The 19,314-nt window shown below is 41.4% G+C and overlaps 1 protein-coding gene across 1 annotated transcript in view; it reads right to left on the bottom strand.

The window, feature by feature from the left end:
• Nucleotides 1-3,001, bottom strand: part of ttc27 (tetratricopeptide repeat domain 27) — a 122,131-nt gene extending 119,130 nt beyond the window's left edge. Inside the window, exon 1 of the mRNA XM_055902268.1 lies at nucleotides 2,710-3,001. Coding sequence (XP_055758243.1) covers nucleotides 2,710-2,800 — 91 coding nt within the window. The 5' untranslated portion in view covers nucleotides 2,801-3,001. The remainder of the gene's footprint in view (nucleotides 1-2,709) is intronic.
• Nucleotides 3,002-19,314: the final 16,313 nt, after the last annotated feature.

Here is a 19,314-nt window from a genome sequence, read left to right as displayed (position 1 = left end):
ATCCACACACGTTGCTGACAGGTGTATAAAATCGAGCACACCGCCATGCAATCTCCATAGACAAACATTAGCAGTAGAATTAGCCTTACTGAACAGCTCAGTCACTTTCAACACCGTGATAGGATGCAACCTTGCCAACAAGTCAGTTCGTCAAATTTCTGAGTATTGCCGGTCAACTGTAAGTGCTATTAAATGTGAGAGCAACAAAGGCTCAGCCACAAAGTGGTAGGCCACGCAAGCTCACAGAACAGGACCGCCGAGTGCTGAAACACGTACAAATCTGTCCTCAATTGTAACACTCACTACAGAGTTCCAAACTGTCTCTAGAAGCAACGTCAGCACAACAACTGTTCGTAGGGGGCTTCATGAAGTGGGTTTCCATGGCCGAGCAATCGAACACAAGCATAAGATCACCATGTGCAATGCCAAGCGTCGGCTGCAGTGGCATAAAGCTTGCCGCCATTGGATACTTGAGCAGTGGAAACGTGTTCTCTGAAATATAAATCACGCTTCACCATCTGGCAATCTGAAAGAAAAATCTGGCTTTGGCGGATGCCAGGAGAACGCTACCTGCCCCAAAGCATAGTGCCAACTGTAAAGTTTGGTGAAGGAAGAATAATGGTCTGGGGCTGTTTTTCATGGTTCATGGCTCCTTAGTTCCAGTTAAGCGGAATCTTAACGCTACAGCACACAACGGCATTCTAGACGACTCTGTGCTTCCAACTTTGTGGAGACAGTTTGGGGAAGGCCCTTTCCTGTTTCAGCATGACAATGCCCCGGGCACAATGCAAGGTTCATACAGAAATGGTTTATTGAGATCAGTGTGGAAGAACTTGACTGGCCTGCACAGAGCCCTGACCTCAACCCCATCTAACACCTTTGGGATGAATTGGAACACGACTGCGAGCCAGGCCTAATCGCCAAACAGTGCCCGACCTCACTAATGCTCGTGGCTGAACGGAAGCAAGTCCCCGCAGCAATGCTCCAACATCCAGTGGAAAGCCTACCCAGAAGAGTGGAGGCTGTTATCGAAACAAAAGGGGTACCAACTCCATATTAATGCCCATGATTTTGGAATGAGATGTTTAACGAGCAGGTGTCCACATACACTACATGACCAAAAGTATCTGTGACTAACAGATGCATATCTGTATTCCCAGTCATGTGGAATCCATAGATTTGGGCCTAATGAATTTATTTCAATTGACTGATTTCCTTATACAACTGTAACTAAGTAAAATCTTTGAAATTGCTTCAGGTTGCGTTTATATTTTTGTTCAGTCTACAATTATTTCTATGTCATGTGTAGACTTAGTGGATTTTTTTTTTTACTTGTGCAGTGTAGTGAAAAGCAGGCCAACATCATATTTACAATACATTATTTCAATACAATCTGATGTCAGAAACGGTGTGCTTTTTGTTGGTGAGTGATGTCTCAAAAGGCTAAATCCAAATGGAGACAAAAATATATCAAGTCATGTCTATTATGACAACAGCACATAAAACCAGCCCAGACAACCATGACACAGCTACATCACTTGATACAGCTCACGGTACTGTGCCATCAGTGACTGGATGATGGGCGAGAAACATATGATGACATGGCTGATTATTGTTCAAAGCCAGTGACCTCGGATTTAGCAAAGATGAGCATACATGCCAAGAAAATAGCCGAGCATATAGAAAATAGCGACCGTACATGGTGATTGTCCATAGAGTCGTACGTTCTTTCATGGGGGATGGGATGCTTCGCCCCACTGTGCTGTCAAACGTGCGTTGCCACAGCCTCAATGCAGTAAGTTGACAGAGTGTTCAGCGAAAGATCCTGGGAGCAATTTACTCACTATTGCTGCCTCTAGTGTAGCAAGAACTAACATAATACGGAGATCAAAGCTACGGGTTAGTTGAACTAGCTAAACACCCACCTACCGTATATATGTACATTTCCATCCTCACGGGGGGATGCGTGGCCGAGGGCTGGAATGTAAATAATCTGTCCAAACTTTAACGTTTTCAGGTATGTTCCTCCCCGTTTCGTTTGTTTACGAAACGTTTTGCAAAATAATAGGCGTAATGAATACGCTCCTTGTGGGATGTGGAACGAATCGGTACAAAGCTACTATAGCTCGCTAAATTGATACCTGTATATTGGTGACATAGTTAGCTAACTGGTACCTAACTATATGTAAGATTATATTCAAAGTTTAAAAGTTCGAGTATAAGATCAATACTCAGTCAATTAGATATACATGTGCCTAAAATGACAATTCCTGTCGGTCTAGCCTTTGTAGCTAGTAGTGCGCTACTAGCTGGGTGTTCTAGCTAGCTAGGCTTGCTCCCATAAGTTGACAGTTAGTGTGCATGGTACAGTAGCTAACTAGCTATCATTCAAACCTGTATTGAGCGAACTGGCTAGTTCAATTAATCTAGCTTTAATTAATCATCACGTAGCCTTAATATTGAACCTTGGTTAAACATTACACATTAGTCAAATCAAATGACAAACCGACGGACAGTGGCTATTACTGCGTGCCATGCCTCCACACATTTTTGCGGTAGTTAGCTGAACGTAACATTAGCCACCACCAAGCTAGCCAACGTTTTATTGTAGCTACATTTCTCACAAAACAAACTATCTAAATCTACACCAAAATAAACGTAAAGTGTGATAATAATACTGATTTTCGCATAATTGATTTTTAATCTCACCTGCAGAGCTGAAAACATTCTGCTTCCATTCCGTTGCCTCGCTTGGTTTCAGAAAACCTCGGAGCACGGGAATCTCAGCTTCCCGCACCATCTCAAAATGTGATTTGTAACAGTCGTACAAAGACGTCAATACTGTTTCCAACCAAGATCGGCGTAATTGTCAATATATATCCTTACTGCTGTAATGTAGCCTATTTCAATGTAATTGTATACATTTGTTAATTTCAACCCATGTGCAGTGAGAAGCAACAGTGAGCAGCCATGACAGATACGCATTGCATCATGGGAAACCTAATCAGGAGAATATGGAAGCCCGTTTCCGAATATGTCGATACTTTTTTTTGTGTAGCATTATGTAGCGATTTCCATTATACACTTGCAGCGATCAGCACAGCAGGGGCCTTATAACCATTGTGTACATTTTACACTAAATATCTGCATGCTCTATTTCTGCAAAGACTGCGCACTCACAGAAATATTGAGATTTGTTAACTTGGCACACGCCATACATAACCATGTTTCCCGTTATAAATCAGACCTGTGGAAACTGCGCTTGTGAACTAGCCCCACCTGTTTTGAGCCACACCTGTTTTGCATGTTATTTTGGCATTATTGCATTTCACATATCAGTTCGGAAACAATGTCAAAAACATGTTTTAATGAATAAAGCCGCATCTTTTTTGCTTTCTTGAGTAAGGCAGCTCTAAAACGCAGGCGTTTCAGCCCAGCTCAGTGCTTTTTGTGGTGGTGGGGCAGCCAGCGGAAAATACGGAGCATAGGGGTTGGTGATGTTTTCCAGTTGCGCCGTGATTGGCTCAGTGTTCTGTCACTAATGGGGACACGCCTTCACCACAAAATCTACAGGATGAGCTCGAAAATTCAAGCCCCTTAGGTGCTGCCATAGAGTAACATTAAAAGTGCCACTTGAGATCCTGGGTTCGAGTCCAGGCTCTGTTGCAGCTGGCCGCGACCGCGAGACCCATGGGGCGGCGCACAATTGGCCCAGCGTCATCCGGGTTAGGGGAGGGTTTGGCCGGCAGGGCTGTTGTTGTCCCATCATGCACTAGCGACTCCTGTGGCGGGCCGTGCGCAGTACACGCTGACACGGTTGCTAGGTGTACGGTGTTTCCTCCGATAACATTGGTGCTGTTGGCTTCCGGGTTAAGCGGCATTGTATCAAGAAGAAGCAGTGCAATAAATTGCAATGTCCATACTGTGAGACACCTAAGACAGCGCTATAGGGAGACAGGACGGACAGTTGATCGTCCTCGCAATGGCAGACCACATGTAACATGTAACCTGCACAGGATCGGTACATCCGAACATCACACCTGCGGGACAGGTACAGGATGGCAACAACAACTGCCCGAGTTACACAAGGAACACACAAGAGGCTGGACTGAGGGCTTGTAGGCCTGTTGTAAGGCAGGTCCTCACCAGACATCACTGGCAACAACGTCGCCTATGGGCACAAACCCAAAAGTTCTTAATGCAGCGGGTGGCCATACCAGATACTGACTGTTACTTTTGATTTTGACCCCCCCTTTGTTCAGGGACACATTATTCAATTTCTGTTAGTCACATGTCTGTGGAACTTGTTCAGTTTATGTCTCAGTTGTTGAATCTTGTTATGTTCATACAAATATTTACACATGTTAAGTTTGTTGAAAATAAACGCAGTTGACAGTGAGAGGACGTTTCTTTTTTTGCTGAGTTTACTTTCAGAATCTTAGCTAAAGATAAATTTTAGATAAAACGTATCGGTGCTCATCAGCCATTGGGAATAAATGTTACGCAAATTCAACAATGAGTGGTTTGGAAGGAATCAGTGGCTAACTGCAAGCATCGCAAAGCAATCACTAGCCTGCTATTCAGTGGAGTGGGTGTGTGGTCCAAGTCTGGGTTTAAGGGTCTCTTTTCCAAGCTTAAAATGATAAACATTCAACATTGGCCATGCTGTCAATCCAGCATGACTTCTGCCGCGCTCAAAACAACTGGAAACTCACTGGAACTGGGAAATCTCAGACTTCAGTGAGGTCAAGACAACTGGGAACTTGGAAAAAACTAGCTCCGACTGGGATAATACGTTTGAACAGTCATCCAACTCGGAATTGCAAGTCGGGAACTCTGGCCTCTTTCTAGAGATCCGACCTGAAGATCACTGACGTCATGATTCAACTTAGTTTTTTTTCCAGAGTTCCCAGTTGTCTTGAAAGCACCATAAATCCAAAGAATGCCAGACTTTGATGACAAAGTTTGATAAAAAAATTTGGCCAAGAAGGACCGCCACACCACCTTCCTGTTCAAGTGAGCACAGCACAACAAGGTGAGTCCAAAAATGTCTTGTATGCTGCTGTATAAATTAGCTAATATTCCAGGGAGATATGTATACCGTTGCTAAGAAAGTAATACTAAGTGTATGTTGTTGTCACGTTCCTGACCTGTTTTCTGTTGTTTTGTATGTGTTTAGTTGGTCAGGGCGTGAGTTGGGGTGGGCATTCTATGCCTTGTGTTTCTATGTTGGGGTTAATGTGTTGCCTGATATGGTTCTCAATTAGAGGCAGGTGTTTGACGTTTCCTCTGATTGAGAACCATATTAAGGTAGGCTGGTTTCACTGTTTGTTTGTGGGTGGTTGTCTTCCGTGTCTGTATGTATGTTCGTACCACACAGGACTGTAGCGTTTGTTCGTTTGTTGTAGTCTGTACCTGTTCGTGCGTTCTTCGTGTTATATGTAAGTTCTCATGTTTTAGGTCAGTCTACGTTCGTTTTGTTATTTTGTAATTATTTCCAAGTGTTTTTTTCGTGTTTGTCTTCGGCAGTTAATAAAATCATTATGTTTTCAAAACCCGCTGCATTTTGGTCTGATCCCTACTCCTCTTCAGACGAAGAGGAGGAGAACGACCGTTACAGTTGTGTAGTAGGCTGTTAGTGGCCCATGTGCCTCAACCTAATAATTTGGTCAATTTTCCCCTCATTTAGCCTACTGTTCTGACTTGGTGGTGCACATGTAGCCTATATCCTGTTTTAGAGAAGTATAATCATTGAATATTGTAAGAGCTTTCATTGTCTGCTTATATGCCCCCTTTATTTATTATACGGTTCTGACTTGGTGTACAGGGAGAATACTGCAAGAACGGCCCATGTTCTGAATTCTGTCGCTGTACATTTAAAAAATACTGAACAAATAGTTATTGACTACGTCCGTCCTAGCTCGCTCATTAATGTCTTAATCAAAATTACGGATTGCCTCTTACCCGCTCGCCGTCCCCGTTGACATAGTTTGTACATCTCAATTGTCAGTAGAAACCACATTTGTTTAAGCAAGTTAGCCATATCAGCTATGTTTTTTTCAAAGGCAGTACATGAAGCTGAATGAACTGTTTTGCTTAAACGAATGTGGGTCTGCTATCAGGGTACGGTGATAGCCAGGTGTAGCAGTGGTAAGGTGTTGGGACTGCTGCTGGGTGTCACGATCGTCGTTAGGAGAAAGAGAGGAGGACCAAGGCGCAGCGTAATAACAATACATCTTCCTTTTTAATGAAGACGAAACAAACACTTTTACAAACTAACAAAACGAGAAGCTATACAAAACAAATAAGTGCCGCCACTGGCAACTTACACATAGACAATTACCCCCAACCTACCTAATGACTATGGTTGCCTAAATATGGCTCCCAATCAGAGACAACGATAGACAGCTGTCTCTAATTGAGAACCAATCTAGGCAACCATAGACTTACATAAACACCTACACTGAACACAACCCCATGAACTCTACACACACTCCCTAGGCCTAGACAATACAAACACCCTAGATGAGACAAAAACACTCAAACATCCCCCATGTCACAGCCTGACCTAACTAAAATAATAAAGAAAAACAAAGATAACTAAGGCCAGGGCATGACACTGGGACTCTGCTGTATTGTTTTGTGTTGTGTAATGGCTTTGTTGGCATGCATCCCCCCCAAAAAATGTTTGGGGAGTTTGCCCCACCAAGATTTACATGTAAAATCACCACTGGATCTAGCATTATAACTCTGCCTGAAAAACACCCATCATTCACCTTTCATGATAACAATAACGCCCTTATTTGCTGTATAGCCTATTTTGGAAGTATTGGAATTAGGTCCAAGACAATATATCTAAAGGAAATAGCAATTGCAAACTTGATCAAATGTCTTTGAAGGTGTTGACAGAATGTTTTATTATGCAGTATTATTTGACCATTTCTGAAACACAAAAACTATCGCAAATTGTTGTGGACCTGTAAACAGATCGTTTGAATTCAATAATGTTTTGCATTTACTTTCTCCCGAACCTAAAGACGTTACACTGCCCAAGAATTCTGAACATTGTCTACTCTGAAAAAAATTACAACTACAGTAGGCCTACTCAGTGGTGTAAAAAGTACCCAATTTTCCTACTTAAGTAAAAGTAAAGATACCTTAAAAGAAAATGACTCAAGTAAAAGTGATAGTCACCCAGTAAAATACTACTTAAGTAAAAGTCCAAAAGTATTTGGTTTTAAATGTACTTAAGTATCAAAAGTAAAAGTATAAATAATTTAAAATTCCTTATATTAAGCAAACCAGATGACACGATGTTCTTGTTTTTTTAAATTACGGATAGCTAGGGGCACAGTTCAACACTCAATACATAATTTACAAACAAGCATTTGCGTTTTGTGAGTCTACCAGATCAGAGGCAGTAGGGATGACCAGGGATGTTCTCTTGATACGTGCGTGAATTAGACAATGTTCCTGTCCTGCAAAGCATTCAAAATGTAACTAGTACATTATTTTCTTTAGGAATGTAGTGGAGTAAAAGTAAAAGTTTTCACAAATATTAATAGTAAAGTAAGATACAGATACCCCAAAAAAACTACTTAAGTTGTACTTTAAAGTATTTTTACTTAAGTACTTTACACCACTGGGCCTACTTACAGTGGTATCCTACACACTTCAATGCAAAATATCAACTGTCTGTTCAACTGTTAAATTATACGGTAGGTTATAAACTGTGCTCCTTTTCAGACGCATAGAGAAAAAACTTAAAATTATAAGATCCTATCTAATAGGTCCAATTAAATTAAAGATGTGCATGGTCATTTTTTTATGGCTACTTTGGGAATATGAACTCATCATGACCAGAAAAGGTGCAATGGTTATGATATATGTATTATGTTTATATATTAAATATTGTCTAGGCTACTCGAAAAAAATTTGACATTACAGTATTCAGATGTAGCCTACAAACGTAAATGGAAAAGGTAAACCGTCTGTTCTGCCGTTAAACTGCGCTTCGGATCGCATAGAACAAAATACTTTAAATACTGTGGTAACTTATATATTTACTACTGTGAAGTGGGTCCAATTAAATCAGAGATGGAATGAACGGTAGCCTATACTAACTTGTAGGAGGCTTATAGGCTATTTCGCGAGTATGAAACCATCACAGTCAGAAAAGGTTAGGAATTTCTATTGCCCTTGGCGGCTTAACTCACTAATGCTATCAGAAGAAACCTTTGTTGCTTTTATATAATTTCAAATTTAGCTATTTCTTGAACTTAATCAAACCCCTAGAATGTCTTCTACAACATTATGGGAATCAATGAAGGCTTATTTAAGGGGCAAAATTATTTAGTACAGCGAAAAATTAAGGAAGTGCAATATTCAACGCCTTGGGGAACTTACAAATAAAATCTTGGATTTTGATATGGCATATTCACACTTCATCCACAGACCTACTAAAACAATGTTTGACACTTCAGACAAAGTTTGATATTCTTTCAACTGGACAAGCTGAAAAGCTTATTAGTAAATCTCGATACCAAAATGATGAACATGGAGAGAAATCAGGAAAAATGTTAGCACACCGGCTGCGTCAGAGAACCGCAAATCAAACCATACCTGAGATAAATGACGAGCTGTGTAACAAATGTATCGGTCATTTAGAGATCAATTCATGCTTTCATAACTTTTACTAAAAATTATACTCTTCGGAATCCGCTGGTAATGCTACCTTATTTGACACCTTCTTTGAGAACTTAGATATTCGTACAGTTGAACCAGATATAGCTGCTGAATTGGAAGAACAGTTCTCTGTAGAATAGATTGTGTTGGCAATTAAATCAATGCAGTGTGGGCCCGACAAATTTTCGAGGAAATTCTAGAGAAAATTCTCAGATCAACTTTCTCCTCTCTTGATTTACATATTTGAGGATTCATTCTCCTCAAACTCTTTACCAATTTCTTTATAAAATTGCATGTAAGATTCTTGCCCGCGGGTTTGAGTCATTGCTTCCCTCCATTATCTCTACAGATCAAACTGGTTTTATAAAAAATCACATTTATTTTTCAACATAGACGTCTTCATCTGACACTCCAGAGATATTGTTATCACTTGATGCTGAGAAGGCGTTTGATCAGGTGGAGTGGCATTATCTTTTTTATACTCTCAAACAATTTGGATTTTGTCCCAATTTATATCCTGGATCAAAGTCCTTTACTCCTCCCCTATGGCTGCAGTGCGCACAAATAATAACCTTTAATCCCATCTCCAACTTCAACGTGGGACAAGACAGGGTTCTCCTCTGTCCCCAGCTGTTTGCCATCGCAATCAAGTCTTTAGACATAGCAAAACGTAATAACACCACTATCAAAGATATGCGAAGAGGGGGCTAAGAGCATGAAGTCTCACTCTATGCAGATGACATGCTATTATATATGTCTGACAATTTAACTGGTCTTCCAGAGATCCACGTTCTACTAAAGATATTTGGTCAAATATCCGGGTATAAGGTTAATCTACAAATAATGTAATTGATGCCTTATTAATCATTCTGCCGTGCAAACTTATTTTAGTCATGTACACTTCAGAGTGAGTACACAGAAATTGAAATACTAATTTGGGTTACACACAATTTCAAAGATGCATGTACTCGTAGGTTTCTCCATAACCTAGTCATCCCATCAACGTGAAACGTCAAGAACCGGTATTCATCAGACCAGACAACGTTTTTCCAAATCGCCAGTGTTTCCTTAGCTCACTGCAACCACAGTTTCTTGGTGGAATTCTAAAGCCGGGCTCCCTTGACACTCTGCTTGAAACAGGATCTTGAACGCTGGGATTGACTTTCTCTTTCTTTGGGCGAAATAATTAACACTGTTAAAAGGAATGTATTACCTAAGTTTTTATATTAATTTCAATGTATTCCTATCTTTCTGAAAAAATATATATTTTTTATCTCCATAGATAGACTGATATCTGCTTTTATCTGGAACAAGAAAAAACCTCAGATACGTAAAAGCATATTGCAGAGAACTTTCAATATTATTGCTGGGCAGCTAATATAACAATAATTCTATATTGGATGACAGAAATCCCTGATGTTGCAGGTCCGAAATGGTTGACCTTGGAGATTTAATCCTGTGGCCCCACCTCTTTAGCTGCCTTACTCTGCTCAAAACTTGCATTAACTGAGCCTGTTTCTAAATACACTATAAACCCCAAAACTCCAAAATCGTTTGCTCTCAGTGAATTTTCAATTTCTGCCTGTTATTAAAGAACCAAACATTCTCATCATCATCATGAGACAGCGCTTTTCATATCTGGTCTGGAAAAGGGTTCTCCTCAACTGAATGACATTGATATGGATTTTGTATCTTTTGAACAGTTAGTACAAAAGTTAAATATTCCGAGATCCCATTTTTTTAGGTACAGTTGAAGTCGGAAGTTTACATACACCTTAGCCAAATACATTTAAACTGAGTTTTCACAATTCCTGACATTTAATCCTAGTGAAAATTCCCTGTTTTAGGTCAGTTAGGATCACCACTTTATTTTAAGAATGTGAAATGTCAGAATAATAGTAGAGAGAATGATTTATTTCAGATTTTATTTCTTTCATCACATTCCCAGTGTGTCAGAAGTTTACATACACTCAATTAGTATTTGGTAGCATTGCCTTTAAATTGTTTAACTTGGGTCAAACGTTTCGGGTAGCCTTCCACAAGCTTCCCACAATAAGTTGGGTGAATTTTGTCCCATTCCTCCTGACAGAGCTGGTGTACCTAAATCTGGTTTGTAGGCCTCCTTGCTCGCACACGTTTTTTTCAGTTCTGCCCATAGATTTTCAATAGGACTGAGGTCAGGGCTTTGTGACTGCCACTCCAATATCTTGACTTTGTTGTCCTTAAGCCATTTTGCCACAACTTTGGAAGTATGCTTGGGGTCATTGTCCATTTGGAAGACACATTTGCAACCAAGCTTTAACTTCCTGACTGATGTCTTGAGATGTTGCTTCAATATATCCACATAATTTTCCTGCCTCATGATGTCATCTATTTTGTGAAGTCCTTCTTGCAGCAAAGCACCCCCACAACCTGATGCTGGCACCCCCATGCTTAACAGTTGGGATGGTGTTCTTCGGCTTGCAATCCTCCCCCTTTTTCCTCCAAACATAACGATGGTCATTATGGCCGAACAGTTATATTTTTGTTTCATCATACCACAGGACATTGGTATGATGAAACAAAAAGTACATATTTGTCCCTATGTGCAGTTGCAAACCGTAGTCCGGCTTTTTTATGGCGGTTTTGGAGCAGTGGCTTCTTCCTTGCTGAGTGGCCTTTCAAGTTATGTTGCTATAGGACTCGTTTTAGTGTGGATATAGATACTTTTGCACCTGTTTCCTCCAGCATCTTCACAAGGTTCTTTGCTGTTGTTCTGGGATTGATTTTGCTCTTTTCGCACCAAAGTACGTTCTTCTCTATGAGACAGAACGCGTCTTCTTCCTGAGGGGTATAACGGCTGAGTGGTCCCATGATGTTTATACTTGCGTACCATTGTTTGTACAGATGAACGTGGTACCTTCAGGCGTTTGGACATTGCTCCCAAGGATGAACCAGACTTGTGGAGGTCTACAATGTTTTTTCTGAGGTCTTGGCTGATTTCTTTTGATTTTCCCATGATGTCAAGCAAAGAGGCACTGAGTTTGAAGGTAGGCCTTGAAATTCATCCACAGGTACACCTCCAATTGACTCAAATGACGTCAATTAGCCTATCAGAAGCTTCTAAAGCCATGACATCATTTTCTGGACTTTTCCAAACTGTTTAAAGGCAGTCAACTTAGTATATGTAAACTTCTGACCCACTGGAATTGTGACACAGTGAATTATACTGTATGTGAAATAATCTGTCTGTAAACAATTGTTGGAAAACTTACTTGTGTCATGCACAAAGTAGATGTCCTAACCGACTTGCCAAAACTATAGTTTGTTAAAAGAAATTTGTGGAGTGGTTGAAAAACGAGTTTTAATGACTCCAACCTAAGTGTTTGTAAACTTCCGACTTAAACTGTACCTACAACTGCGTAGTTTTGTATCTTCATACTCTAGTCACTTCCCATCACGCCCACCTACCTCCCTTCTAGATTCTGTTTTTAAAGTGAACCCTTATATCAAAGGGGGCATAAGGTTGGTCTATAGGTTATTAAACTCGCACAATCTGGAATCCCTAAACTCTCTTAAGCATCAATGGGAAGGGGATTTAGGTGAACAACTTTCAGATCAAATTTGGCAGAGTATGCTTCAGAGAATACATTCTTAATCTAAATGTCTAAGACATACTGTAATTCAATTTAAAATAGTTACCTGGCTGCATTGGTCAAAGGCAAAATGATCCAAGATTAGAACAGAAATAGATTCCACTTGTGACACATGTAAGCAGGCTCCTGCTACTTTATTGCACATGTTTTGGACATGCCCGAAATTGACAGATTACTGGATGTCAATTTTTGAGACGTTTTCTAAGATACTATAAAACCTTCTGCCTTTATTTCATTATTCAGAGTGGCACCACAGGAGGCCCATCTAAACAGTTCTATGGGCAACATACTGGCATGTACTACTCTTCTAGCTAGACATCTTATACTATTTAAGTGGAAGGATTGGTTTCCTCCTACTTTTAACCATTGGATAAAGGAAGTCATGCAAGATCTCAAGCTAGAGAAAATACGCTACTCCATTATGGGATCTGCAATTACATTTGATAATATCTGGCAAGCTTTCCTATCCTTTGTAGAAGACATGGACCCAGTCAATTTCACAACTCCGTAAACCAACCCAAATTAGAATTTGTATAACTCTTTTTTTAGTTTTCTTTGCTATTTGATTATATTACTCTAATTCTATATCATGCTTGCTTTTAGTCTGGTTTTGGGGCTCTGTTGGAGAATGGGGGGTTTGCGTGTGATTGATCTGTTAGGGGATCCGTGGTGTTTTGTCCTCTACCTCTTCTGTCTGTATTATCTATATAATCATAAAAAACTGCAAAATAATAAAAATGCAAAAAAGTGAGGAATTTATTCTACAATGATCATGGAAATGAAATAAATAATGGGAAATAAATTTATAATTATTTTACACTGCAAAGATAAAGAAAATATTTTTGTTCTTCTCATTAACAGTAAATGATTGCATCTTGTGCTTATATTTAGCATTTTTTGTATATAAGTCATTGTATATTCCCCATTTGCACAAGGCTACTAGGCTAATTTTGCCTTCTTGCAGTGCAATACTTCAAACACTAGAAACTGTGCATACACATGGTCTGAAGTTTGTGGGAGGATAAGCAGATCCTCATCTCAAGTTCAGTTTTTATAAATGCCAACTTTTGAGTGAAAACTGGCGCACATATGTTTTGGGGTATATTTTGTGCATACACATCGTTTATAAGTAAGGCACAGGGCCACCAGCAAATGTGTGGCGAGCTGACTTTTTCCCCAACACTTTTGGTTGTTTTAATAAAAACCATTGACAAAAGTGTTGAAAAGAGGTACAAATTACTGTTGTTTTAGACTGATTTGCCTAATGATTTGTCAAGTTGTGCACAATTAATCTTCAGTCACATCAACTGTGACTGTCCCACAGCTGCAGGAAGCCTACAGAAGCCTATGCACTTGGATCCCTTCTATCCAGGGGAAACAAAGCAGTAACATAATGTATTTATAGCATAAGCTGAACAAAAATATTAAGGCAACATGCAACAATTTCAACGATTTACAGTTCATATAGGGAAATCAGTCAATTGAAATAAATTCATTAGGCATCTGTGGCATTGTGTTGTGTGACATAACTGCACATTTTAGAGTGGCCTTTTATAGACCCCCAGCACAAGGTGCACCTGTGTAATGATCAATCTTCTTGGGCCACTATAACTATAACTATTTTGACAATTGGATTGGTCCCCTCTACCACACGAAACCCCACTAATCTACCGACGGAAACGCACGGGGTGGCTAAAAACAGACCTCCATCTTCTGCTAGCTTGCTACCCATGGCTCGGCTAGCTGTCTGAATTGCCGTGACCCCAACCAACCTCACTACTCACTATCACTTGGCTAAGCATGCCTCTCCTTAATGTTAATATACCTTGTCTATTGCTGTTCTGGTTGGTGTTTATTGGCTTATTTCACTGTAGAGCCTCTAGCCCTGCTCATTATCCAACCCTTCAGTTCCCCCGCCCACACATGCGATGACATCACCTGGTTTCAATGATGTTTCTAGAGACAATATCTCTTTCATCATCACTCAATGCCTAGGTTTACCTCCACTGTATTTACATCCTACCATACCTTTGTCTGTACATTATACCTTGAATCTATTTTATCGCCCCCAGAAACCTGCTCCTTTTACTCTCTGTTCCGGACGTCCTAGACGTCCAATTCTCATGGCTTTTAGCCGTACCCGTACCCTTATCCTACTCCTCCTCTGTTCCTCTGGCGATGTAGAGGTTAATCTAGGCCCTGCAGTGCCTAGCTCCACTCCTATTCCCCAGGCGCTCTCTTTTGATCACTTCTGTAACCGTAAAAGCCTTGGTTTCATGCATGTTAACATTAGAAGCCTCCTCCCTAAGTTTGTTTTATTCACTGCTTTAGCACACTCTGCCAACCCGGATGTCTTAGCCGTTTCTGAATCCTGGCTTAGGAAGACCACCAATAACTCTGAAATCTCCATCCCTAACTACAAAATTTTCAGACAAGATAGAATGGCAAAAGGGGGCGGTGTTGCAATCTACTGCAGAGATAACCTGCAGAGTTCTGTCCTACTATCCAGGTCTGTACCCAAACAATTTAACTTCTACTTTAAAAAATCTAAAAACAAGTCTCTCACCGTTTCCGCCTGCTATAGAAAGAGTCGGCTTGAGAATTGAACCCTGTGGCACCCCCATAGAGACTGCCAGAGGTCCAGACTGCAGGCCCTCCGATTTGATACACTGAACTCTGTCGGAGAAGTAGTTGGTGAACCAGGCAAGGCAGTCATTTGAGAAACCAAGGCTGTTGAGTTTGCCGATAAGAATGTGGTGATTGACAGAGTCGAAAGCCTTGGCCAGGTCGATGAATACGGCTGCACAGTATTGTCTTTTATCGATGGCGGTTATGATATTGTTTAGGACCTTGAGCGTGGCTGACGTGCACCCATGACCAGCTCGGAAACCAGATTGCATTGCAGAGAAGGTATGGTGGGATTCAAAATGGTCAGTGATCTGTTTATTAACTTGGCTTTCGAAGACCTTAGAAAGGCAGGGTAGGATAGATATAGGTCTCCTTGAAGAGGGGGATGACCGTGGCAGCCTTCCAATCTTTGGGTATCTCAGACGATACGAAAGAGAGGTTGAACAGGCTAGTAATAGGGGTTGCAACAATTGCGGCGGAAAATTTTAGAAAGAGAGGGTCCAGATTGTTTAGCCCAGCTGATTTGTAGGGGTCCAGATTTTGCAGCTCTTTCAGAACATCAGCTATCTGGATTTGGGTGAAAGAGAAGTGGGGGAGGCTTGGGCAAGTTGCTGTGGGGGGTGCAGAGCTGTTGGCTGGGTTAGGGGTAGCCAGGTGGAAAGCATGGCCAGCCGTAGAAAAATGCTTATTGAAATTCTCGATTATCGTAGATTTATCGGTGGTGACAGTGTTTCCTAGACAGTGTTTTCTTGTTCTACGTGGACTTCAGTGACCTTGAACTTTTTGGAGTTTGTGCTACAGGATGCAAATTTCTGTTTGAAAAAGCTAGCCTTTGCTTTCCTAACTGCCTGTGTACTGTGGTTCCTAACTTCCCTGAAAAGTTGCATATCGCGGGGGCTATTTGATGCTAATGCAGTACGCCACAGGATGTTTTTGTGCTGGTCAAGGGCAGTCAGGTCTGGAGTGAACCAAGGGCTATATCTGTTCCTGGTTCTTCATTTTTTGAATGGAGCATGCTTATTTAGCACTTTTAAAGAATAACCAGGCATCCTCTACTGACGGAATGAGGTAAATATCCTTCCAGGATACCCGGGCCAGGTTGATTAGAAAAGCCCGCATGCTGATGTGTTTTAGGGAGTGTTTGACAGTGATGAGGGGTGGTCGTTTGACCGCAGACCCATTACGGACGCAGGCAATGTGGAAGTGATCGCTGAGATCCTGGTTGAAGACAGCAGAGGTGAATTTAGAGGGCAGGTTGGTCAGGATGATATCTATGAGGGTGCCCGTGTTTACAGATTTGGGGTTATACCTGGTAGGTTCATTGATAATTTGTTTGAGATTGAGGGCATCTAGCTTAGATTGTATTGATGATGGGTGTACTGTTTCTTCATGCATTGTATGCATGTGCTTACAGTAACTGTCACCCTGATTTTGGCTATTAGATAGCTACTTCCCATGCTGTTACCGAACAGTGCTTGGCAAGCGGAAGTGGACCGAAGCGCGCTGTGTCCCGGTTTTGTTGCCATTCTTGCCCTTCCCATTGAGTAGTAGACTCTATGTATGTATCAAGGTGACATGTATATGGTTATCAATATTAGTTACTTGTGGTATAGGCTGCTATCCTACTTGTAATAAAATCATGGGAGGGACAAATATGGCGACATTATCTACCGCCGGTGACTCGACCATGATAGGAAGCACCTCAGGTCAGCATGCCCAATCAGCCATGCAAAACGGTCTTGAGTGACGACAAATCTGCCCAATTACCAGATTTGCTTTCCATACACCCACTCCTTTCAACACACACACTTGCCCATACTCCAGTAGCCATATTTGGCTGAAACTGGCATCTCTTTATCTGTTTTGTTTCAAGGTTGAATGGTTGGATGACAAAAGGTAATAAAATACACATGTCACGTTCGATATAGCGATGAGACCAAAGCACAGCGTGATTTGAATACATCTTCTTTAATGAAGAAAGAACACAGAACGAACTATACAAAAACAACAAAACGAACGTGAAGCTATATAATAATAGTGCTGACACAGGCAACTAACCATAGACAATCACCCACAAAATACTCAAGGAATATGGCTGCCTAAATATGGTTCCCAATCAGAGACAACGATAAACAGCTGCCTCTAATTGAGAACCAATCTAGGCAACCATAGACATACAAAACACCTAGACTAGTAACAACCCCATAAACATACAAAAACCCTAGACAGGACAAAAAACATATATCACCCTTGTCACACCCTGACCTAACCAACAATAATAAAGAAAACAAAGAATACTAAGGTCAGGGCGTGACAACACATATATAACATGACAACTACTCAGGTGACCATATGGGTTGTGTTGTGTGATGACGTGTTGAGCCTTTGACTTAATACCTTTCGGGCAATCTGTCATCTTTCTGTAAGGTCCTAGGGGGAATTAGAAGCGTCTCCTCCTTATTAAAATCAGATGGGTGATTTATCTTGATCATGCTAAGTGACTCCCAGAGGGAGTTAGTGTCTGTGTCTATGTGTGCGTGCAGTAGGAAAGGTTCAGGTCAAGGGCATATGAGTTACAGGAATTGACTGGAAGCATGCAGGTGAGGCACTGCCTATCCCCACCAAAACGTGGAGTAGTGTGCTTCGAATGGGAGTAAGAGCAGGGATTCTACTTGACATAGGTTAATTACTCTACATTATTGTTTGATCTTTCATGGGATGAGAACAGTAGTGATATAGTGAAGAACATGACCCTGCAACACAAGGTCACTAATGATAAATGATCTTGAAAGCACTACTACAGTCACAGCCTTTATGTGTCAGAGCTCCTCGCACAAAATATTTCCTTGAGTGCGAGAGTAATAGCGGATTTATGCTTGATCCGGGAATGATGTCCGGAGGCTCCGTATGAAGGGTGTGACGCAATTGTGGAGCCTCTGGGGGGTTGCAGAGGCCAAATCGAGCTCCGTATGGCGATGCCGTGTGCCTACCAATTTTTGTAACAATGCGGAGGGCTCCGTATAGTTCCGCATTGACATGATTGGTTGACGGTAGGTGGGGGCAGGAGGTCCTGTGTAAACACAAACTCACTTCCTTGATAACTAACTTCCTTCACAACAGCTCTGCTCTGCTCCTCGAAGTGCAAGGAGTATTGAATGCCCTCACTTCCACAGAGTCCATATCGCAGTAAATGCTGTACGGCTGATGCAGATAGTCAGATTGACCATGCAAAGCCTTTAAGTCGTGCTGAGCACATTGAATCCTAATGAAAATTATCCTGGCTGACCTTTTCTCCGCTGTCAGTGGTTTACTACAGTGAGCGTCTTGTACCGTACACTGCTCCTGGAGATAGAGTCAGTTAGTAAGCCCACTGTTTGACATGAGCCAAAAACAACATCTAAATGATTCAGAGCCCCAGCAGCAGCATGGCGCATTGATAGAGCTCTCGGCTGTTTTTCTCAGTGCACGGGAGGATCTAGTCTAAGGTTTGTTTTCTCCAGCACTTGCCCCCCCCTTTCCCCATCCTCCCCTTCCTCCTCTTCGTGCATGACATTTAAGAGACGAGTGTTTGGGCACATTATGGAATTGTTCACAGGCAAAGTGAAGGCCCTTCAAAGGGCTCGTTGGAGTGGGTTTGAAGTACGGAAGAGAGACCACGGTGAATAGATACTTTTACAGTCTGATTTACCTTTCCAGAGGCCTGCTTCCAATTTACAGACCTGTCAAGGAAACGCTACTATTCAACTGATGAAAGCTATTTTTCAAGGCTATGTTTCAAAAAAACGAAATATTTTCTGTTAAAGACAAGCAGTGACACCTGCAGTGCGCAGATGCTGTTTGAAGTTTGGGCTGCCAAACCATTGCTCCAACACACACACACACACCGTTCTCACATTGATTACCAAAGGAGTGTGTGAGGAGAAATCATTAAAAAAAATCCCCAGACACCACTATGTTTGTTTTTTACTGCTCTATAAAAGTATACAAAGGAGGGTGTGTTCGTGCTTGGGGAGATGATTATAGGGAGATGTTGACTTTCATTGTTGCAGTCTGAATTATGTCTGTTTGGAAGCCTATTGCGGATTGGCCTTCTGCTCTTGGAGAGTCCATGAAACATTACCTCAGTCAGTCCTGCAGGAAAGGACTGAGCTGGGCTCTTTCAGAACAGAATACCTTTTGTTGAAAGCAAGTCTGTGCACACTGGCAGATAACCTTGGCCATCAACCTTGCTAGCTAACTGATAACCAACCCACACCACCCCCTCCTAAAGAAGCTGTGAGGCTGCTCTCTCCTTACTTGCATAACCCCGATTCTATTATAATATGAGTCTCACATCGGGATTCGCTTAGCGGATCACTGACGGCCT

Source organism: Salvelinus fontinalis, chromosome 37 (assembly GCF_029448725.1).
Source record: "Salvelinus fontinalis isolate EN_2023a chromosome 37, ASM2944872v1, whole genome shotgun sequence".
Classification (NCBI taxonomy): Eukaryota; Metazoa; Chordata; class Actinopteri; order Salmoniformes; family Salmonidae; genus Salvelinus; species Salvelinus fontinalis.
The sequence above is the reverse complement of the archived record's forward strand: the minus strand, read 5'-3'. Positions and strand labels throughout refer to the sequence as shown.